This window comes from Phascolarctos cinereus, unplaced genomic scaffold (genome assembly GCF_003287225.1).
Source record: "Phascolarctos cinereus isolate Bilbo 61053 unplaced genomic scaffold, phaCin_HiC Scaffold_5;HRSCAF=322, whole genome shotgun sequence".
Taxonomy (NCBI): Eukaryota; Metazoa; Chordata; class Mammalia; order Diprotodontia; family Phascolarctidae; genus Phascolarctos; species Phascolarctos cinereus.
In genome coordinates this window covers 97,846,671-97,870,885 of record NW_027555958.1, presented here as the reverse complement: position 1 = coordinate 97,870,885, position 24,215 = coordinate 97,846,671, and the positions used below count along the sequence as shown (strand labels likewise).

General features: G+C 36.6%; 1 protein-coding gene across 3 annotated transcripts in view; it reads left to right on the top strand.

The window, feature by feature from the left end:
• The first annotated feature begins 336 nt into the window (after positions 1-336).
• The window catches only part of SCAF8 (SR-related CTD associated factor 8), a 104,002-nt gene continuing 80,123 nt past the window's right edge, over positions 337-24,215 (top strand). For 2 of the 3 annotated variants that reach the window (XM_020986666.2, XM_020986665.2), the window contains exon 1: positions 343-426. In XM_020986666.2, coding sequence (XP_020842325.1) covers positions 397-426 — 30 coding nt within the window. In that variant the 5' untranslated portion in view covers positions 343-396. Of the gene's footprint in view, positions 427-5,932; positions 5,997-24,215 lie in introns of all 3 variants that reach the window. The other variant, XM_020986667.2, reaches the window with a different exon arrangement.

The following is a 24,215-nucleotide window of genomic DNA, read 5'->3' as shown; positions in this document are numbered from 1 at the left end:
AGGAGAAGCAGGAGCCGGTCGGAGAAGGAGGAGGAGGAGGTGGTGGAAGGGGGTGGAGAGAGTGGGGAGAAGGAGGGAGCAGAGGGTGGAGAAGAGAGGCCGAGCGCGGGGCGGAGAAGAGCAGGAGCCGCGGCGGCTCGGCCCCTCCCCCGCCCGCCCCGGCTGCGCTTCTGTTCCCCAGTCCGGAGCTCCGCTCGTCCCAGCAGCCATGCCGAGGCCTCGCCGTCCCTGAGGGAACCCGCCCCCTCCCCCCCTTCCCCTCGTATCCCGCTTCGGCCCGCAGCGCCTTCGACCGGTCCCCGGCTCCCCTGGGCGGCCCCTGGCCCAGTCCCCTCTCTGTAGGCCGCCGCCGTCGCTTCTTCCGCCACCGGGCGCTGGGGCCTTCGCACCGACAACATGGAGGCCGTGAAAACCTTCAACAGCGAAGTACGTATAGCAGGCCGGACCCCAGCTTTCACTTCCTTACCCTGTGGGAAGGGCAGCGGGTGGGGACACGGACAGTAGGGGTGCGGGGAAAATGGGGGGGTGCCTAGGCTGCCCCTCCCCCTCAGCCCTCGGTGGGAGGAGGGACGCCTGGGCCCAGGGCTGGGGATGTGGATGGGGGGCTGGAGGGCTGGGGGCTGGAGGCTTTGGCGCGTCCACTTAAATGTCCTTGGGTTTGGAGTGGAGACCAAATTACCCGACGCTTCCCTAAGACCGACGGGGTTCGTTTCTAGTAGTTAATTCTTCACCCCCAACCTCCATTCTCTTCTCTTCCTTCTTAATTCCCCCTCCCCCTTTCCCGAGGACCAGGCTCAGGGCCCCAGGGACCTTGGTGGCTCGAACTAGATAAAGGGACCGACTTTCGAGGGGGGTTACTTTAAGGAGCTAAAGAATCTATCCACGGGGGTGGTGATCGGTTGTGGTCCCATTACACGTTGTGTTTATTACTGGGATGCTGTTGACTAGGTAACGTGCCACCCAGACAGAGAACCAAGCAGAGGGGATGGAGGATAGGGAGGAGAGGTTATTCTGCAATTCCCTCCATCTTTCTCTTCCTTTTCTACCCCCCTGCCCCCCAACACACACCACGAAGTAATACGGAAATGGTGAGAGAGGCCTGTGTTATCACTGTGCCTTCTACGGAGGAGGATGCTGAGGTAGAATGCAGAAGCATCTCACAGGAGATATCTCAGATACAAAGATACCTAAAGGTTATGTGACTGTTAACTGAGCAGGCCCACTTGGATTGGGTTATTTTCATTATCTATTTAACTGATTCTACTAATCTGAAGAAAGACTTGGTTAGATTCCTGAAGAATTATTTTGTTATAATTAAACTTGAAAAAAATCAAAAGCAAGCATTTTGTTCCAGCATACCAGGAAATGTACCACTTCAGATAAATATGTACATAACTTAGGATACTTTGGCTTACGTATATGCACATGAAAACAAAGTGCTTTATCAGGAGATCTGTGTATTTAAAGAAAATTGCACCTTGTCCACTTTTCATTTCGTAGTTTGGCATTTATTTTGCAAGAGGTTTAATGTCTATTACTCCATGCAATTTTAGCAGTTATTTTACTAAAGTAAGGCAAACATTTCCCATAATATTAATGGTAACCTGTATGCCCACTCATGGTACTGTGATATTTTAAGTAAGAAGGAACTTAAAAGACCCTTAACAGTTTTAGTTTGTTTCATTGTTTGCATTTTTAAAAAAATGTCCCATTTAGTACTGGGAAAATGTGCTTTTTGTCCATTTAGGAAAATAGGCCAAAAATGAACTTGGACAACTCTTACAGAAGCAGTCTTTCCATAGTAGGACAGAGTGTAATGGAATTATATGGGGGAAAAAAAGCTCTGAGTTTTTTTCATGTCAACAAGTATTCATTAAGTACTTACTATGTGCAAGGTACTGAATCAAGAATTGACAGTATGACAGAATTTATATTCACTGATTAGAGGAATTGAAAAATGTTATTAGAGAACACTTTCAGAATTTTCTTCCCAAATTCATGGCTATCTAGTGTGAACACTACCTTTAGAAGGTTGTAGTTGACACTGGGTAGTGTTATTAAGAAGCTTTGAAAGCATAGATTGAAAAGTACTTTACAGATACTATATACTATTAATATTTATTAATATTTTAACATACCTTGCATAAAGAAACAGTAACTTTAAACAGTTTTTCATTAGTGTTTAGAACACGAAATATTATTTTAAGAATGGGGGAAAAAACTTACTGAAACCCTTTAACTTATTTTTACCCAAATATGACAATGCAGTATATCCTTAGGTGTGGGGGGATTGCCAATTTGTGCCCCCAGAACATTTAAGTGACAGTTATACAGGTTGTGGGTTCCTTTACATAATAAATTTAACCAAATTGTTTGTATTCCGAAAAAGGATAAGTCAGAAATTTAGAACATTATTAAAGGACACAGTTATATAGAGATATCATAAGTTTTCAGTGTAGCAGTAAAATAGCAACAAGATATTTGATTTCTAGAACTTTTCTTTCAAGGAGTTCAAAGCATCTTACACAATCTATGTGTAGTTATTTTGTAACAAAATATTTTAATTTTTGCTTTCTGTTTGAAAATAAGATAAAATTGAATCTGGCTGAATTTTAAAATTAAGAATAAAAATTGATCAGCCTCCAGAGTTGAGGAAATATTACAAATTTGAAATGCTGCTGTTATGCCTCGAATCTGAATGCAGTTTCTGTCAGCTTTTCTTGACATATATGTTTCACTGTAAAATAAAATTTGTCATGTCATTCACTGAATTTTTTAAAGAATGTCAGGTAGTGATAATTACTCAATAATTAACATTTTCCTTTAGTTTTATTTTTAAAAATTATAAATTTAAAAAATGTCACTTTGGAAGACATCTGTTTATTGGGAGTTTTCCTTTAAACTGAGACCTTTAGAAGTTTTCTTTAACCTACTAAATTTTATGGCCTCAGTCAAGTTTTGGTGAAAGAAATGTAGTTGAGTGCAGTGTTAAGGTACAGAAACTTAGGGGTCAGAATTTTATGTTTAGCTATTGACTGGCATGTAACATTGATAGTTATTTTGAACTTCTGGTCCTGTAGATGAAATAAAATGAAAGTTAAAAATAGAAAATAGTTGTTAAAAATAGAAAATAGTTCCTTCCCAACTTTTTCAGTGGCTGACAGACTACTAGCACTCTTTCATTTGGAATAAGGAGAGTAAACTACTAATAACACAACTGATGATAGAATATCCATTCTTATTTTGAGCCACTTGGTAAACCCCTTCTGTTTATCTCGAATTTAAATGGGATTGAGGCCCTACATTTGATCCATCATTGCCTATGATGCTAGCTAGCTTTGAGCTAAATTAAAGTTTCTAATTACTACTTCCCATCTCGTAAAGGACTCCCTAATCCTCTCTCCCAGGTTGCTATGAGGTAGGGTCAGAATGCTTTAGGTAAGTCTGTGGGCAACATGATTTCTGCAGTCCACTATCCTGTCTGTGTCTGTGTGTGTATGTGTCTGTGTGTTTAGGGGAGGTTATTGTTCTTGCATTGGGATGAGGAAATCGTCTGGGGGCCAAGCTTTTTGTTAAAAGGTGTTTCACATATAGGACCACTTGATTTTATGTTTCTGAAGACCCTCCTTGATTGCTGATGATATAATATGGCTATATGTGTGTATATATACATATATGTACAGCATGTATGTATATATATGTATACACATGTATGTGCATACGTATATGTATATACCCACACACTATGTGGTAGTACTAACTGGGTGTTTCTTATTGTGATAGGAAAGTAAAAGAAAAGGGCATGATCTTTGCCTTTCATTTCTTAGGCTTGTGGGAGAACACTTGTATGTGTGAAACAACTTTGGCTATTTAAACTTATACGTTAAAAACATGCAAAATGAAATAATACTAATTCAGTGGGTTGGGTAGATTTAGGGCCTTGACTTCCTCAAATATTAGAGTTTTAAGCTAGCTAGTTGTTGAATTTTTGTTCCCAGGAGGATTTCTAAGATAGCATGTGCTCAATTTCATCTAGTTATGTGTCTTTTGCTGTTTTTATTTGTCCCTCATTTCTCTCACTGCTTTGAGTATACTGAATTGTACGGTTTTAGTTGAGGTGTGAAATTAATTGAGTTTCCATAAGATAGGAAGCATTTTAGAAGAATCTGGAAGTTGGGTGTTTTTTATATGTGTGTGTGTGTATATATGTGTATGTATGTATATATACACACATATGTATATACACACACATATACACATACACAGAGACTCCCACACATTTGTTTTAATCAGAATGTTACAATCTAATGATCTTCCAGGCTCTTTGGATTCACTGAGCTCCCAGATTATTTCTTCTAGGACCTTTAAGTTAGCAAAACAACTTAGTAGCATAGTTACTTCTAAGGGCTAAAGACTCCAGAACCGGCATGCCATATGATATTTCCATTGCACTTCCCACTGTTCTGCTGTCTGTATCTTCACAGCTAGCCCCAAAGTATAACCTATCTCCAATTCCATAAACAGAATCTGCACTATGACTTGAATTTGGGTATTTTTCCAGAGCCCCACAGCATCTACATCTGGCTTTGGGGGGAGGTAATAGATATGAGATGAATTGATAGAAAAAAAAGGGGCAACGTCAATGAAATTACTGCAAGGGAACATGAAATTTATGTATAGTTTATATATTAAAGTGGCATATATAAAGAAAATTCAGAGAAGTACTGAAATTTTGAAATTATATTTCATTTTTCCTTACTTTCATGGTGGTTTATGAGACTACAGCTTGTCCACCACCTTTTTTTCTTGTCTTGTTTATTAAAATGATATGGGAATGGAATGATTCCAGTGTATGGATTTTCTTGTTTTACTGAAGGTGAAACAGAAACTCTTTTTTAAAAAATGTTTTAAGTAGTAGTGCAGTCTAAGAAGAATTATGTTTGCGGTCAGGAATCCATAGTTCAATCCTAGCTCTGTAACTTAAGTCACAGTTTCTCTTTGGGCCTCAGTATACTCATCTGCACAATGAGAAATTGAATTAGACAGTCTTCCTTCTAATCATAAAACTCTTTGATTGCGAAATATTCTTTGTTATTACTTTGATTGTGAATTCTATATCATCTTAGTCATTCTGATTTTTATTGAACGGTATACTAGATGAAGAATGGTGTAGAGAAACTGGAAGTTAAAAAAATTCATGATGTTCAATAGGAAAGAATTCCTGAGGTTAGATAGTTAATTTTCCTTTTCTGAAATTAGACTATATAAATTCCATTTCATCAGTGGTTTCACAGAACAGGATTTTATTGTATTACAAATATTAATACATTATTCTTTTCTTGATCAGAACTTTTTCTTTAGTTGTTTTTCCCCCCAGCATAACATTTAGGTGGAGTAAAAACTTTTTATTTATAACGTTCCTTCAACCAGAAATACTTTATCAATTCTGCCACCATATCTCCGTTTACAATAAAATAATTAATGTTAGATAAAGATACAGAAGTACTGTAAGATCCTTAAATGCTATCTTAATCCTGAAAGAAAGATTAAATTGTGTTTTGTAATTAATATTAAATGTATTTTATTGCATTATAAAATTCTAAAAAATGGTAATGCAGATATGGCACATGGTAATTTCTTACCAGAATATTTGATTAACTATACCGTGCACTAATTGTTCCAGATTAGTCCTAGTTTTAGTTTCTGGGGTGGGGTGGTTAAGGGAAAGACCTCTATATTGGTTAAGAATGAGTGACGATACTGCTTTTTACAATTTTAGATGTGTCTTTGTAGAGCTAGTTTTACTGCCATTAGGTTTATTTCTAGCTCATATGACTGTGGCCTTGAACTTTGGCTGAGCCCCCTGAACTCCTAGGTGAGGTCATTTTGTAGGTTTATTTTCTCAACATCTCTCTCTGCTCCTCTCTCTCAGGATTGTGCCTCTACTCCTGCTTGTACAGACTGCTTTTTCCAGCAGCATGGACACGAGAAGCATAGTAAGACCAATGCAACCCACATAAGGCAGACCATATGGAAAATGTTGGGTTTAGAACTAGTAGTAAGATGGTACTTTACTTATATGGGCCGTAGTTGGGAAATGGAAGACTATAACTTTTATCACTTGAATGTAACAAGTTGAGGGGAGAATGTTCAGGAATTTGTTGTGTAATTTCTTTTTTTAAAAATGGGCTAAGTATAGGAAGAGTATTGCTACTTAATAGTGATATGTGAATGCCTGTAAATATTTATTCTGTCTGCTTGCATTCTGTTCCATAACATAGCTTTACTGATCATTTAATTGTTTGGCATTCAGTATTAATATACGTCTCATCTTTTGTGAAAACATGCAAAGATGTCATGAAGTTAATTTCAGTATTACATTTATCCAGTACTGGTAAAACTGTTTAAAAATCCAGTGAAGAGATGGGGAAATGTTTATAAATCCTAAAATTGTCCCTTTCCTGTTTTCTTTTTTTGGCTAGGCAATGGGGTTAAGTGGCTTGCCCAGGGTCACACAGCTAGTGTTATGTGTCTGGGGGCAGATTTGAACTCAGGTCCTCCTGAATCCAGGGTTGGTGCTTTATCCACTGCGCCACCTAGCTGCCCCTCCTGTTTTCTTTAAAGACTTGTTTGAAGTATTGATTTTTTTTTTAAATTACAGAAAAGCAGATTGTACCAGAAGTATTATAATGAGGCATGCTTATGAGAAAAATAGCAATAAATTGTCATTTTCGTATAGGAAGAGGTTTAATTAAAATTTTCATTGATACCAAACTATTGTGATTACATTTGTTATTTTTATTGTTAGCTTTGTTTTTGATCATTCTAATTTATTTTTTACAAAATTTGCATGGGAATGATCATAGATTTTCTGTGACACATGGCAATTTTATTACCTAATTTTAAACTTAGGGAATGAATTTGGTGTATCACTTGAAAACATGGAATTATAGAATTTTAAGGAGTTCTCAGATTCACACAATACAAATTCATTCTTTGCTTTACTAATTCTTAATTTTAATATTTGGTTGAAAAGGGAGATCATAATACTCCTTGAGTTTGAGTTCCCTTTCACCCTTATTTTCTAGGATTGTGTGGAGTTAATGAGTACTCTAGAGCCAGTGTGATTGTCAAGCAAGAACTCTAATATAGGATAGAGGATATTTCATTGTTTGGTGCTGATGGCGTTATTCTACTCTCTTGTGTTGGTATAAATCTCTCTGTCTGCTACGTATATTAACAACCTATATTTCTACCTCCAGTCTGCCTATCATGTCCCTTTTTTGGGACTGGGTATACTAGATGTGAGTGTGGGAACACTGTTTTGCTTTAAGACAGAGGTCAATGGAAAAGGGTAAATTATACAAAGTTATACTTTATAGTCATCTTGTATATTAAGAAATGGTTATAATTGTTATTTCTGAAGCCTCACATTCATATAAAATTATTGCTTCAGGATATGTTTTGTATTTATGAATGATGAGAGTGATATTTCCAATTAATATGTGAAATTAAGGGCAAATAAAATAACATGTAGCACTTAGAAACCTTGAAGTCTCATGTAAATGCTAGATATTGTTAATAAATGAGGGTAATTCTGTATCCAAGTGTTAAGGTGGGCTTCAAATTTAGGAATTTGGAAGAATGAAGTACTAGGTTAATTTTTAGTGTGGTTTAAAGATTGTTTTAGTTTCTCCAAATGTATCAAGGAATTTGATCAGCATGCTAACCTTTAAAAAAAGGCCAAATGGCATAGTGGATAGAAGGCTGGATATGGATTCAAGTCTTTAGACACTAGCTGTGGGGTGATAGGCAAATTACTTCTCAGTGCATCAGGTACTTAAAGTTATGGGTGTGTCACCCATTTGCTTTGGCGGAGGAAGTTTTCACACTGAGAGTTTCCCCACTCAGATGAAATCATAGGTCCAGGACTGGCTAAAAACAAACCTTGAAAATACTGTTTTTATTATATTTGAGGTGAATCTTAGTAACTGATTTTTTAAACTCCAGTTTGAATGTGAAGGCTGAAATTTTGGGGTATTATCTACATCTGATATTACCTTTATATACTAGGATTACATGGTATCCATGTAATATTTAATTGAATGATCCCAGTGTTTCCAAATATATTCAGCTCTTAGTCAGTTGCTCACTTATTGAAATGGTGTTTGATATGACACAATATCAGCATGAACTCCAAAATGTCTTAAAATGTTAACAGTCCCTTTGATTTCATCGTGATCTTATTTAATCTGACCTTATTGACTGTAATAAGGCATCTATAGTATTATTATCAGTGGTGATATTGGTTCAATGATCAGGATCACCATATGAGTCATAATAACAAGCATAACAATGGTAACAAGTTATTTCTGCCCTTGTTTTGACAAATGTAAAATTTGTTCATTCATAAATACTTTTCTACAGCAAATACCTTAAGAGTCTAAGTATCTCATTTTTCAAATGTTTAAAAAGTATCTTTCATGTTGGCTAATTTCCTATGTAAAACAAACACCTTACATTTGTATAGTCTTTGTACTTTTTAAAAAAAGGTTTTTGAATATATTTAATGTAATCCTCACAATAACCCTCCTTTGCAAATGAGAACAGGGCAGCTAGATGTTAGAGCAGTAGGTCTGGAGTCAGGACGACTCATTTGAGTTAAAATCAGGCCTCACACTCTAGCTGTGTGATCCTAGGCAAGTCACTTAATCCTGTTTACCTCAGTTTCCTCATCTTTAAAATGAGAATAATAATAGCACCTGCCTTATAGAGTTGTTGTGAGCATCAAGTAAGTTAACATATATAAAGGGCATTGCAAAACAAAATGCTATATAAATACTGTTATTATTATTCATGGAGTCTCTATGCCTCACAGACTGAAATTTTGATTTTTAACATGGTACTTTCTACAGCAAAACTTGTGAAAAAAATTTCAGTGCAAAGTATGGATTCACTAGTAGAGATTATTGTAATAGATTAAGTTTATAATATGTTGTTCCTTCTCTTACAATAGTGCTGATAATTTATTGAATACTGTTTCCAGTAATACTAACGGTTTTTCAGTAATCCATCCACATTATTTTGCCCAGTTTTGGATGGGAGGAACTGTAATCAGTCATCCAGTGATTACTGTGTACAGGTAACTGTTGAATGCTGGTAGAGATACAAAATTTAGATAAGCCTTGGTCTTTGTCCTGGTGGAACTTTGTAGTTTTGTAGACCATGTGCTCTGTGAAATTGAATGAGGATGGGGGTGGGGATCAGGAAATGCTTTGTGAAAGATCTGGCTTTCATGGTGAGTTTTAAAGGATGACTAGGTGAAAAGGGAGGAGGCATGAACAGTGTGAGCAGTGGCGTTGAAGGCTAGATAATAGGAGTGCTGGAGGGTGAGTGGTACAGAGAACACTATAGTTTGGCTAGAGTGGAGAATGTTTTGATGAGAGGAAGATAATACAAGACAGGAAAAGTGGGTGGTACCTGGTTGTGGAGGGCCTTTCTTCTTATCATTTTCTTTATTCTAATCTGGCTTCTAACCTTATAATTCAACCTAACCTGCTGTCTTCAAAGTTACTATCAGTCCCTTAGTTACCAAATCTTGTGGCCTTTTCTCACACTTCATTCCTCTTGATGTCTCTGTAGCCTTTGATACTGTTGATCACTCTCTTCTTGATCCTTTCTTCCCTCTTAAGTTTTCATGACATTACTCTTCTGGTTCACTTCCTACTTGTCTGAATGCTCTATATCAGTTTCCTCTGTGGGATCTTCATCCAGGTGATGCCCACTAACCATGAATGTTCCTCAGGGCTACGGTCTGTGCCCTCTTCTTCTCCTTTTATACTATTTCACTTGGTGATCTTGTTAGTTCCCATGGATTCAGTTATCTATCTATGATGCTGTTTCTCAATCTACGTGTTTAGTCCCAAACTCTGTGCTGACTTCTAGTCTCATATCTCCAGTTGCCTATTAGACTTATCTCCAACTCGATGTTCCATAGATGTCTTAAATGATATATCCGAAACAGGGCTCATTATTTCCCCCCCAATACCTTCCTCTACTTAACTTCTATATTACTGTTGAGGCTGCACCATCCTTCCATTTCCTCAATCTCAAAACATAGGTATCATCTTCATTTCTTCACTTACTGTCACCCACTGCCAATGCCTGTTGATTTCACCTTTGCAACATCTCTCCTATGTGCCTCCTTCTTTGCTTCGTCACTGCCACCATCCTAGTGTAGTCTCTTATCACCACATCCCTGGACTTTTCCAACAGCCTTCTGGTTGGTCTGCCTGCTACAAATCTTTCCCTATTAAAGTCCATCCTCCCTTCGGCTGTCAAGGTGATCTTCCAGGCACCCTTCTTCCCCCCAAACTGCAGTGTCTCCCTATCATCTCAAGGTTCAAATATAAAAATTCTCTGTTTGGCATTCAAGGGCCTTTATAAGCTGCATGCTGCCCTGCCCTTACATCACCCCCACCTCCCTCTCAATGTACTCTTCTATTTAGCAAGACTGGTCTCTACTGTTCCTCCAGCAAGGCACTTTGTTTCTATGCTCTGGGCATTTCACTTGCCTGGAAAGCTCTCCCTCCTCATCTCTGCCTACTGGCTTTCTTCAAGCTAAAATCCTACCTTTTATAGAAAGTCTTTTCTGATATCTTTTAATTAAAGAGCCTTTTCTCTGTTGATTTTTTTCCCCCAATTTATACTGTACGTAGTTTGCACATATTTATTTGCATGTTGTTGCAAAGCACCATTTGCATGGTGCATAATAAATATATATTTACTGACTGATTCTGAATGCCAGGACAAGGAGTTTGAGCTTGGTTGGCAACATGGATCCATTGACATTTATTGATCAGAAGACCAGTGTGACCTCATCTATGAGAAGTTTTTCTGTTGTCAATATGAAGGATAGATTTGAGGTGATCATCGATTATATCTGGAGTATTATTGTGTTTGGTTCTGGGTGCTACATTTTGGAAGGACTTTGATTAGCTGGAGAGTGTCCAGAGAGAGATAGCTATAATGGTTGAGGGATTTGAGTTCTTGCCCTACCATATCACTTGAAGAAACTGAGGGTGTTTAGCCCAGAAATGAGACTTAGTGGGGATCTCATAGGTGCTTCAAATTTTAAAGGCCTCACTTTTTAAAAAAAAGTGAGCAGAGAACTAAGAACGTTAGGCAGAAGTTGCAAAGAAACAAATTTTGGTTTAGTTTAGGTTAATTAAAGCTATCCCAAAGTCGAATGACTACCCTAAGAGATACTGACTTCCTATTTATTGGAGTTCTCAAGGAAAGTGTGAGTGACTACTTGTTGAATATATTTTAGAAGAATTATTTTTCAGGTATGGGTTGAACTAAATTGTCTTTAAGGTTCCTTCCAACCTTTAAATTCCTTGATATTGGCAGTAGGGAGACTGCTGGTCTTTTTACTACAGGTGTTTGGTAGTGAATGATTGTTTTTAGGCATTGAGATAGAGAGGAGGAGGAGATGTTGCAGACTTAGACTTACCAAAGTTAGGTAATGGAGGGAAATTAATCCCTTCATAAAGGGATTGAATCTCTGATATTAGCTTTAGCATTGTCATGCCCTAGCAGTAGGGCTAGAAAAAACTTAAGATCATGGCAACTTATCTCATTACTTCCTGGAAAATAGAGGAAGAAGAAATGGAAGCAGTGTCAGATTTTATATTCTTGGGCACAGTGATCACTGCAGATGGCGACTGTAGCCATGAAATTAAAAGACGCTTGCTTCTTGAAAGGAAAGCTGTGGCAAATCTGGACTTGCATGCTAAGAAGCAGAGACATCACCTTGCCAAGAAAGGTCAGTATAATCAAAGCTGTGGTTTTTCCAACAGTAAATGTATGGCTTTAAGAGTTGGACTATAAGGAAAACTGCTGCAGTCAGCACTTTAAAGTTTTGGTGCTGGAGAAGACTTGAGAGTCCCTTGGACAGCAAGGAGATCGAATCAGTTAATAGTTAAATAAATTAACTTAGATTGCTCATTGGAAGGACAGATACTGAAGCTGCTTTTTTTTTTTTTGGCTGCATAATGAAAAGACAGGACTCCTTGCAAAAGACCCTGATGTTGGGAAAGATTGAAGGCAAAAGGAAAGGGACAGCAGAGGATGAAAAGGATGGATGTTGTCATGGAAGCAGTGAACGTGAGCTTGGTGAGATAGTGGAGGATAGAAGGGCCTGGCATGCTGTGATCCGTGGGATCACAAAGAGTCAAACATGACTGAATGAATGAACAACAAATAAAAGCAGTAGGGCTAATTGATTTTGAGGTAGTATAATTGGTCACTTTGAGTGTGAAGGGAAGGAATTAAGTTGCCATGCATTTGATTTCCTTTCACTTTAAAAAAAAATTATCTTTCTAGGTATTTATCTCTGATCAGTTCACACTTTGAGTAAATATAGATCATATGTAGAGCTTTTGATTATGTATTCTATGGGCAGTATTTGAAAATGTTTATTAGTACAGGGAGGAAATATAGTTTTTAATGTTGAGAATTTTGAGAATTTTTTTTCTATATGGGGGAAGAAAATTGTCTTTAAGATGGTGTGACATTGCTAAAGCTCACTGGAATCATAAAAATGGAATGTGGCTAACATCTCCTTAAAGATTAAAGGAAAAATTCAATTACTGAGAATATCAGGGAAAAAAAATTGAGGCATTATGGTATAAAAGATAGAGAAGTAGCTAGTTGAGGAACCAGGAAAACCTAACTCCTGCCTCTGACATCTAATGGCTCTGTGACCCTGAGCAAGTCATTTAACCTTTTAGCGTTCTAGGCAATTCTCTAAGACTAAGGTGCAGAGAAGGCGCCTTCTTGTATTAGTAAAAGGAGGTCTCATCCTGACTTTTCTATACTAATGAAGTATCAGGTCCAGGCTTTATCTCCATGAAAGGAAAAATAGGTTTGCTTTTCCTGTCATGTTGAAAATATGTTTTTCTCCAATTTTCTGTTTTTAGAATTTTACTACTATAAATTGCTTTCTTAATTAAACTTCTAGGGTATGTAGTGTTCATCATGCAACTTGACAGATTTATGTCAAAATGTATAATTTTAAATGAAATTTTTCTTGTATCCTTACATTTTATTTTAGAATTGAATACTTTTTAAAATTTGAAAAAATCTGCTTAGTGGCTTTAGAGACTAATGTTTGACCTCATTGCCTAAATGTGAAGACTAGACAGTAAAACCTAACCATGTAGATTTATTGAGGATGTGTGAGGGAAAATTGAGCAATAGAGAAGGGTTTATCCTTATGTAGTGAAAAGACTACATTTACAAATGTTTTTAGAGAAATGCAGTTTCAAACTAAGCAGTGTTAACCCAGAAAGGTATTACTTTGATGACTAGAAGAGAGTGATTTGTAGCTGAAATGTCAAAGCACCAGACTAAAGAATTCTGATGTCTGCTTTTTTTTTATGTTGCAGTTACATTTCTAAAAATATGTTCATTGTTTCTTCTTAGGGGCTTAAAAACTGTTACCTTAATAGAAAAACAATTTCCTGTATTTTTACATTATTGGTTTTCTTAGCAGAAAATTTCTAATAGTTAACACTAAAGTTAATCAAACCAGTCAGACTAGTTACCTTTTCCTAATTATCACAGATTTTCAATTTATGTAGTCAGTTGGAATAAATGAGCTTTGACTGTATCATAAGATTATAGTTGTTGTTTAAAATTCAATGATTGCTTTTGTTAAGGATTATAAACATCTTAAGAAGTTATTTTCAATATAGCTTTTTAATTAGGTAAGTCTTTGCTTTGGAGTACTTAAAAAATCCCAAAGAAATTCTTAAATCTTGGTTATTTATTCTCCATTCAACCCTAACAGCCTTGATCCTCCTTTCTTTTTTCTGTTTGTTTGTTTTTGGTGAGGTAATTGGGGTTTAGTGACTTGCCCAGGGTCACACAGCTAGTAATGTCAAGGGTCTGAGGCTGAATTTGAACTCAGATCCCCCTGACTCCATGGAGCTTTGTCCACTGCGACATCTAGCTGCCCTGATCCTCTTTTCTTAAATAGCAACCTATTCATTTACCCAAATCTTTTATGTGATACTGTTTAGGTCTCTTCTGTTGAAGGATAGAACCATGAAAGACAAAAACTGTTTGGTAAATCTGTTTAGTCTAGAGCATTGGTTCACAAAGTCTAGTTCAGGGATCAGACCCTTTTAGGGGGTCCATGAGGTCAAAACTATTTTCATAATAATACTAAGACTTTTAAATTTGCATTCACTAGTATGGAATCAAGTTTTCTTGAACAGTAGATTATTCAAATTAATACAGATTAGCTGTCTGTATGATAAATTCCTAAGGATTTTCCAAATTCTTTTGGAGTTTGAAAATTTTGTTGGATAGTACTTAAAATGAATGTTCCACCAACTAAGATTTAGGGCAAAGTTATTTGCATTTATTATGAGATTTGTTTTTGTAAAGGTTAAAAATCAGGGTAGATAATCTTTTGTGTCTGTAAATATGAATAGGTTACATGAAAAAGATAAGCTAAAATCTAGAGGAAGTTAAAGCAGTGTAATTGAAGTTTTATTTCCTATCCAACTTAACTTTTCTTTGGCTTAAGAGCTTGCAACTATTACTTGGTTCATTACTGTTTCTGAAAAAGCACTCTCACTTTTATTTAGCCAACAGTAATTTCTGTAGCACCCTGTGTTTCAGTATGTAAATCTAGGAACCAACAGAGCATGACTCTGGTGTTGTCTTTTTCTGAGGTGAAGCTAGTAACTTTTGTTTACTTCCTAGTGCCTCCCTCTCAAGCCATCATTAGCTTCTACTACTCGTCTGTGCTTGCTGTGAAGACCCCTCAGCTGGGAGGTTTTTCTCTGAATTTTTTTAGAAATTAATAAGATGCTCTTCTGTGTCCTTTATTTGATGAATATAAGAACTTAATCATGTTCATTCACTTATATTTTTACATGATCATAATTATAGTCATGCATCTATAATTAATGTGTGCATACATGGGTGTATATGCAGACCACTTATCTGCATGTATTTCCAAATTAAAATTTAAAAATTATAAATTCAGTATTCTTAGGATTTAATAATAATTTTTAAATTTCCCAAATTATTCCAAAATACTGTTACATTTTTTAAAAAGTAAGCAAATTATAACATTGTTGCTAAGCAGATTAAAATTTTGCTTAATATTACTAGGGCACTTACATAAAATATGAGCCCAATCCAATACACATTTATTAAGCACCCACTATGAGCACTGTGCACCTCACTGTGAACCATCTGTAGCTACTAATTAACTGTAATGTTAAAATTGTGATAGGTTTAATGAAAGCCCATTTTGGAATAGAATCCAGATTTAAGAGATGCCCTGGTTTATACAGCTTATATGATTAATTCTTGATTGTTACAAGCTCTTTTCATTTTGGCCATTTTACTCTTAATACGGGAGTTAATTAAGACAAGAAGGAAGGAAAAGTATGATTCAGGTCTATAAATTTTAATACTCTCCTCTTTTATAAAACACTTGCTATTGAGGAAAACAGAATTATAGTATCATAGATTTCACACTTAAGGAACTTTAGAAAAGTCCAGTCCCCATACTTGACAGATTAGGAAACTGAGGCCTAGATAGGTTATAGTCCTTTTCTAAGGTTACACAAATTGTAAATAGGGGATTTGAGACTTGAACCCATATATGTAAATTATATTTACTAACCTAGTTGTCTGGCAACCTTCATATTCTCCTAAAAGCAGCAACGGATTGGGGTTAGACACTTAAAGCAAACATGAAAGTAGTAAACTAGAATGTGTGACCACTTTATTATAGGGGTGAACAACACTAACCCTTTCAATATTTCCTGAATTATATTGTAATATAACATTTAGTCATAGCAATTGCCTTGTCTCATCAGTAAATTAGGTCCAGTGTATTGTGTGTTGAAGTTTATGTATCCTGTTAGGGAATTATATAGTCCATTTTAGAAAAATTTGCATCAAAAGCAGTTAGTTTTTTTTTTTTTGGTCAGTTCTTTTTTTTTTTTTTTTTTTTGGCAAGGCAGTTGGGGTTAAGTGGCTTGCCCAGGGTCACACAGCTAGTAAGTGTCAAGTATCTGGTCTGAGACTGTATTTGAACTCAGGTCCTCCTGACTCCAGGGTTGATGCTCTATCCACTGCACCACCTAGCTGCCCCTGGTCAGTTCTTAAAGGGATAAGTTTCAATTATTTGGAAAATTCCCAGAATATTTTGTTCTTGGATAATGCTGGATAAATGGAAATGTTATAAGTATATTGTTAGAGGAAAGTCTGAAATCTGCCTCCTTCTTCCCAGTAATAAACAAAGTAGAAAACAATTTAGTCTAAGCTATGACTTTCCCCTCCCAAAACATAACAACATATCCCTCCCTTCTTTCCCCTCTTCTACTTACCTACTCTGTTCTTTCCACACATAACACCACCCAAATATAATCTTACAATCTAAATCCTTGAAGTTTGTAAAGTAGTGATTTATATGTATTTTTTCACCCACAATGAAGATTTCTTAGTTCAATTCATAGGAAGGTTTGCCTGGGTTGAAGAGTCATATTTGAGGGCTTCTCAGTTACGTTGAACAGATGGTATAAATCCATACTTGTTTTAGAAGTATGAGAATGGTAAGGTTACTGAGGTTTTGGGAGAGAACAACATTTTTGAAGCATAGGTTACTTTGACGATCAGTACTTAAAATACTCTTTGTTCATTTCTTCTTAATCCAAATCCAGTGCCCTTATATCAGAGGAAGAAATGTCCTTCCTTTTCAAAGCTAACCAACCCCTGTATTTGCATCCTAGATTCTGTATTCTTTTGTTTCTTCTGTGTTTTAGCTTCATTATTTATTTTTTCTCATGAATTTTTATTCTTTTTTTTTTTCTTTAAGACTGGGTCTCTCATTTTCCCAGGCTGAATGTACAGGAGTTACTCACCAACCTGAAACTGCTTTTGATCAGCGTGGGGCAGCTTTGACCTCCATTTCTAACCTAAGCTGGTCCCTCCTTAGGCAGTCTAGCGACCCCAACTCCTGAGGGTCTTCATATTGGTGCTAAATTTAGTGTGGACACTCTCTTGGCAGAGCCCACAGCAGCTCAAGACTCCTGAGCTTAAGAGATCTGCTAGTCTCAACTACTGTGGTAGCAGGGATCACATTTTTTTCAGTGGCTTCTTTATCTCTGCCTGCAAACACATGTAAAAGAACTTTTCCTGAAGTACTATTCTTGAGGTGCTATCCTCTTAATTATTTTTATTCCTCTAGCAGATGTTTTCCTTAGTCTGCTTATTTCCTCTACTTTTTTATACCCTTGTATCCTTGTTTTTTCAAAGGCCTAATCTCCCAAGTGTAATGACTTTTTCTCAGTCTTCATTTTGCCTGATATCTAGGCTTTGATCTGGTGCTGATCAACCTCTCTTCTTTGAAACTTTCTCCTCCTGTGACTTTTTTATATTGAACCCTCCTGGTTCTGTGATAGATATAGTAGTAGAACACTGGATTTGGAGGCAGGATGAGTTGAATTTAAATTTGGCCTCAGAAACTTAATAGCTGCATGACCTTGGGCAGTCACTCTGTTTGCTTCAGTTTTCTCAACTGTAAAATGGGGATAATAATAACACATCTCAGGGTTATGAAGACAAAATGAAGTAATATTTATAAAGTGCTTTGTAAACCATAAGCACTATATAAATTCTAGATATTATTTATGAGCTTTCCTGTTTTTTTTTTTTAACTTTCTGTTGATTCTTTTATACATCCTTTGGCTTCTCTACTCAGGAGTTTTTAAGGGTTCTGCCCTTGACTCTTTTTAACACTCTCTTCCTTGTTGAATTCATTGTTCTAAGGTGTTAACTTTCTCTATTCATAACCTGGAGTCCACAGATTTGTTTTTAATATTTTGATCATTCTGTTTCAATATACTATACTTATTTTCCTTTGTAATCCTATGCATTTAAAAAAATTCTGAGAAATGATCCATAGGCTTCACCAAGACTGCCAGAGGGGTTTGTGACAAAAAAATTTATGTTGTTTTAGTGCCTCTCCAGCATTCATTCCAAGCCTCAGGGCCAACTTTTTAACTGCCTGCCAGAAATCTGTACCTGAATGCCTCAATGGCCCTTGAAACTCAGTATCACAAACCAGACTTAGGAAACTGTAGTTTTTGTAGGTTCTATAGTTGGAAGGGAACTTAGAGGTAGGGAACTTAGAGGTTGGCTAATCTAACCTTCCTTCATTTTGTAGAGGAAACTGAGGCCCAGGCAGGTGCCTTGTCCAAGGTAATACTAACTAGTCAGTCAACAAACCTTTTTTAAGTGCTTACTATATAGCAGGCACTGTGCTAATGGAGAGAAAACATGTAAATAACCATATTACAGACAAAATATAAATTTTAACAGAAGGTAATCTCAGAGGAAAGGGCCTGGGAAGGGTAAGAACTGAGAATGATCTTATCCAGGAGGTAGGATTTGTCCTGAGTCCTGAAGGAAGTCAAGCCATTATAGTTGAATATATAGAGAGTATTTGGTGGAGAGTAAAGTGAAAGAATGCTGAACAGGTTGTAAGGGGTCAGTCTGTGAAGAGCATTTAAAGCTAAATAGGATTTTATATTTGATCCTCGAGTCAATGAGAGAGCCTCTGGAGTTCATGGAGAAGAGAGATTTGATGTGGTTAGGCCTGTGCTTTATGAAAATCAATTTGGTAGAGCTGTCTTTAAAACTTAGGTTTGGCAATCTAGAAAAACTATGGTATTTCAAAGACGATTTTCTTGGGAGGCTTTTACTTTTTTAGACATACACTCTTTCCCTGTTAGTTACCCTACAAACCTGGTCAGCTACGCAGAATTATCTTGATCCATCCTGGCTTTATCAATGGGTTGACATCTCCCACCTTCAAACCTGCAGCATCTCCCCTAACTTCACTCAGACAGTATCCTCCTAGAAACAGGAATCCTAGCAAATCACGTCCGCGACACATGCTACTTACTGCAGATAGAAGACCTGGACTATTAGAAAGTCCTACTTTTTCTGGTTCAAAACAAACCCACACCTCTATTTATATCTTAGAGTCTGTCTTCTCTCTCATCTATTTGTTTACTTCATCACTTATTTTGTCTCATGCATCTTTACTATCTGAAATCTTCTAAGCTGGAAATGTTTAGTCTCCTAATCTCTGGAAGCTTCCTATATCAGACATCAGGAATGGGAAACCAGTCATATTTGCCTTATAGATGATCCCTCTCCCTGTAAAACCCCTGAATAGCATAATCCAGGTATTCCAACACTTAAGAAGGAGAAGTGATCAAAGCCCAGCATAAACTGGATGTCAGGAGAATGTTCATTATTTCCTTTCTTCTTCTGCTATGGCCTAAAGATAATTTCACCTGAAGCCTCACACCTTTCTACTGGTTGAGTGCCTCCTGCCTCCTGTGGAGATTTTGTTGTACCCTTGTTTCTCTAGCTCTGATTTGGATGTATTCTTTGCCCATCTTCCCTCATTGGCTCAAGTTAAGATAAAATCATCTTATGGGGTGTCCCAAAAGTCTTAATGCAAGCAGGAGCATAAGGAGTAGGGTATACATAGGTTATTAAAACTTAAAACTACACCAAGACTTTTGGGACACCCTGTGTACTGCATGGTATAAAGGCCTATTGCTTTTAGGATTTATTGACTGGTCTGCCTCTTGGAGAAACTTTTTTGAGGAAACCCCAAAAGCTGCTTTAATAGTTTGGGATATCAGGTCCATTATTCTTTTTACTGTAATATGCTACCTCGTTTTATTCTTAAAATCTGTTTTTCTCTTGACTCTTTTTGGTGATGGTGTTGGGCAATGGGGTTAATTGACTTGCCCAGGGTCCCACAGCTAGTAAGTGTTATGTGTCTGAGGCCGCATTTGAACTCAGGTCCTCCTGAATCCAGAGCCAGTGCTCTATCCACTGAACCACCTAACTGCCCCTCTCTTGACTCTTTTTTTTAGTCAATGGCAACAGCATTGTCCCTGGCACCTCAAAAGTTTTGTCCCATCTTAAGCTCTTTTCCTTTTAATTGTTGCATCCTATTGCATATAATTTCTTTTTTATCTTACCTCCTCCTCCATATTGCATTAGTACTCCCTTGCTTTAGGCCCTTATTACCTCTCAAAACCAGTCTGCTCCTGAATCCATGCTACTCATGTTTTCCAATTCTTTCTACAGCACAGCTTGAATCATTTCATCCTCCTACTCAAAAACTTTTACTCCCCATCACCTAAGTAAAATGTAAATGATTTCACATGACTTACCTTTCAAGATTTGTCCTTAAGTTACATTTCTAGCCTTCTGTTTTACTATTTTTCTCTTAAAACACTCATGTCAACTAAATTAAGTGTTGTTTTTGTTCCCCAGATGTCTTTTTTCTTTTCTCTTAACCCTGAGCCTAATTCTCTGTACTTCATATAAATGCATATATAATATGCTTTTTGCACATCCTTTCAAAGATTTATCTAGAGCAACATCACAAAAATATAAATTTATAAAGAATCTCAGTGCAGCTAGGTGTTATGGTGGATAGAGCGCTAGGCCTGGAATCAGAAAGACTCATCTTCTTGAATTCAAATCCAGCCTCAGACACTTACTAGCAGTGTGACCCTAGGCAAGTCACTTAACTGTTTACCTTGAGCTGGAGAAGAAAATGGCAAACTACTCCAATACTTTGCCAAGAAAACCCCAAATGGGGCATAGAGAGTCAGTCATGACTGAAATGACTCAACAACAACAAAAGAACCTGTTTATTTATGAATTTTTTAAAATTTTAATTTATTTTATTGATTATCTTTTTTTATATAACCTTTATTTCCCAATATAGACTAAATTTCTCTTTCCTCTCCTCTCCACCCATCATGTAAACCATGTCTAAAATTGTTTTCAGTGTTTCACACACATAGTTTCCTATCTCTTCAATGAGAATGAGGAAGTACTTTTTTATATCCCTTCTTTGGAGTGAAACTTTGTCACTATAATGACAGCATTCAGTTTTGTTGTAATCATTATACATTTCATTTTCCTGGTTCTGCTTACTTCACTTTACATAGGTTCATATAAGTTCCCATGTTTCTTTCTATTTTTTATTCATAGTTTCTTTTTTAAAAAAAATTGATGAGTTTTATTTTATATTACATTTACAGATTACTCACACTTTGTGAGAGGTCTCTTGTAACAAAGTAAAACTAGTAATAATTATTTAATCTGAGAGTTCATATAGCAGTTTGAATATGTAATAGCCCTTTACATCTCTACTAAAAAAAAAAGTTAGAAATCCATTTTCTTTCCCTTCTACCTGCTATTGAAAAATTTCTTGTAGCATATGACTCAGTGTCCATATAGAAGATGTATGTACAAATATATACGTACACAGATGTGTGTGTATGTGTATGTGTGTATATATTTGTGTGTATACACATACACATATACGTACACATACACACATGTGTATTTGCACTGTAATTGTATTTTGTCATTGAATTGGATGGCATATTTTATCATTGGTCCTCTGGAATCAAGCATGGTCATTGTATTGATCATAGTTCTTAACTTTAAAGTTGTTTGTTTTTACAGTGTTGTTGTATAAATTGTTCTCCTGGTTCTTCTAATTTCATTCTTTATATTTTTATAAAAGTCTTCAAAATTGTTCATTTTTATAATATGGATGTTATAGTATAAATTGTTCTTCTGATTCTGTATACTTTGCTCACTTATCAGTTTATGTAAGTCTGTGTCTTTTTTTTTTTTTTGCAAGGCAATTGGGGTTAAGTGACTTGTCCAGGGTCACACAGCTAGTAAGTGTCAAGTGTTTGGTCTGAGGTCATATTTGAACTCAGGTCCTCCTTACTTCAGGGCCAGTGCTCTATCCACCGCACCACCTAGCTGTCCCATGTCTGAATCTTTTTTTAAAAAATCATCTGTTTATTATTTTTTATAGCTCAGTATTACTCCATCACAAATATTAAAATAACCACAAGTTATTTAGCCTTTCCTCAGTTGTTAGGCATCCTCTTAGTTTTCAGGGTTTTTTGCCACCTCAAAAAGAGCTGTTATAAATATTTTTGTAAATAAAGGACGTTTTTGCTCTTTTCTTTACTCTGGGTATAGGTCTAACAGTATAGTTGGATCAAAGGCTATCTTTCTAACTTTTTATGTATAATTTCCAGTTGTTTTCCAGGTTATATCTATAAGTAGGAGAAAAATACATGACTGAACAAAGAATAGAGAGTATTGCAGAAGATAAAATGGATAATTTTGATTATATAAGCTTGAAAGATTTTTGTACAAACAAATTTTAATAAAACTAAGATTAAAAAAGGAAGCAGTTAATTGAGAAAAAAATCTTTGCAGTAAGTTTTTCGGAAATTTCGTTTCCAAAATATATAAGGAACTGATTCAGATTTATAAGAAAAAAGAACCATTCCCCAATTGATAAATGGTCTGGTGAAATATATGAACAGACATAGTGTTAAGGGCTGTTAAAGGATCCCCTTAACTTGTCTTTTGGGTTGCCATGTTTTCCAGAAACATTGGACCCAGAGCATGCAGAAGGCCCTGAATGTGTCAAGGACAAAGCCACCCCTACCCCCCAGCTGACATAATTTCTTGTTTGTACCCCAAGCTGGATTTCCTGTGTGCCTTTGGGAGGCAAGATAGGCAGTAGCCAGTCTGTGCTAGGCTGGGAAAATGCTTGTGCAGCTGGTGTCCTTTGCAGATAATTGGACCCTCCTATTTTCATAGTCTAGCACAGGAGTGGGGAACCTATAGCCTTGAGGCCACATGTGGCCCTCTAGGTCCTCAGATAGGTACAGCACTTTGACGTTAGGATTTGTTCTGTGAAGTTTGGATCCGGTCAAAGGGCCACACTTGAGGACCTAGAGGGTCACATGTGGCCTCAGGGCTGCTGGTTCCCTGACCCTATCTGGCAGTTCCCAAGGGAAAAGAATGCAGTTTTTGCCATCACCTTGCTCTTCCCTTCGAGAGTGGTTTTGTCCTTTCCCTGCCCGTTATTGTACCCGTCCCTTCCTGTTTTCTCCTCCTTTTGTTGTACTATCATAAATATGCAAGCCTCTATTAGGACTGTGAACTCTTTGGGTTCCACAGCATGTTTATTTCTCTTCTAATAAACTTGGTTTTCACATAAGTCTTATGGTGTTGTGATTGCCTGTTGACAGTAGTTAATATGAAAAGAAATGCCTCAATTTACTATTAGAGAAATGCGAATGAAAGCCATTCTGAGATTCCACCTCACACTTTCCTATAGGCAAAGATGACAAAAAAGGAAAATTATAAATTTTGAGAAGGCTGTGGGAAAACAGGCACATTGATCACTATTGAGAGATCCATAAATTTGTACAGCTGTTAGAAAAGCAATCTGGAATTATACACAAAAAAGTTCATCGTTTCTTACATTGCCTGCTTTTGTACTTTTGTTCATGCTAACTCTTGCCATTCTGTTTTTTGAGTCCGGGTTCAGATTGTTGTTTACTGTATGAAGCCATTTCAGCCAATCAGAAGTAATTTGTCATCCTTCTAAACAACCATAGCACATTTTATCTCATTTTTTTTCATATTCCACCTTGTATTATACCTTATCTGTTGCACTATATTGTTGGTCCCTTGGTGGAAGCTTTATGTCTTAATTATTTATACTCTCCACAGCATTAGGTACTCTGTAAATAATGATTGCAATTGTTTTCTGTCTCCCCTACTAAACAGTAGATTCCTTTATCTACACCTTCTCTCTCCCAAAGTATTATTGCTTTGTATATAATAGGATCTCTGTAAAAATTACTGAAATTTCTATTCAAATGGAAATAAAATTTCTGAACCAAATAGAATTTGTGAAACTAAAAATTGTAGCTCTATCAGAATTATTAGTTTTATTACTGGCAATCCCATTTGATCACTGGAATATGCAGTGTGGTACACTGGAAAGAGTTTTTAATTTGGAGTCAGAAGACCTGGGTTCAAATCCTGCCTACTCTACCTTGGTGGCCTTGGATGAGACCTTAACCGCTGTGACCTAAGTTCCCATCTTTAAAGTGAATGAGGTGGATTAAATGACCTCCATGTGCCTTCTGGCTGTTCTGTCAAATTATTAACATTTTTTGATGCAGCATAGTGTTTTCCCTTAAATTTGTTATAATTCTTTTGTAGGTTTTAGTTTTTTCCAAAGCCGT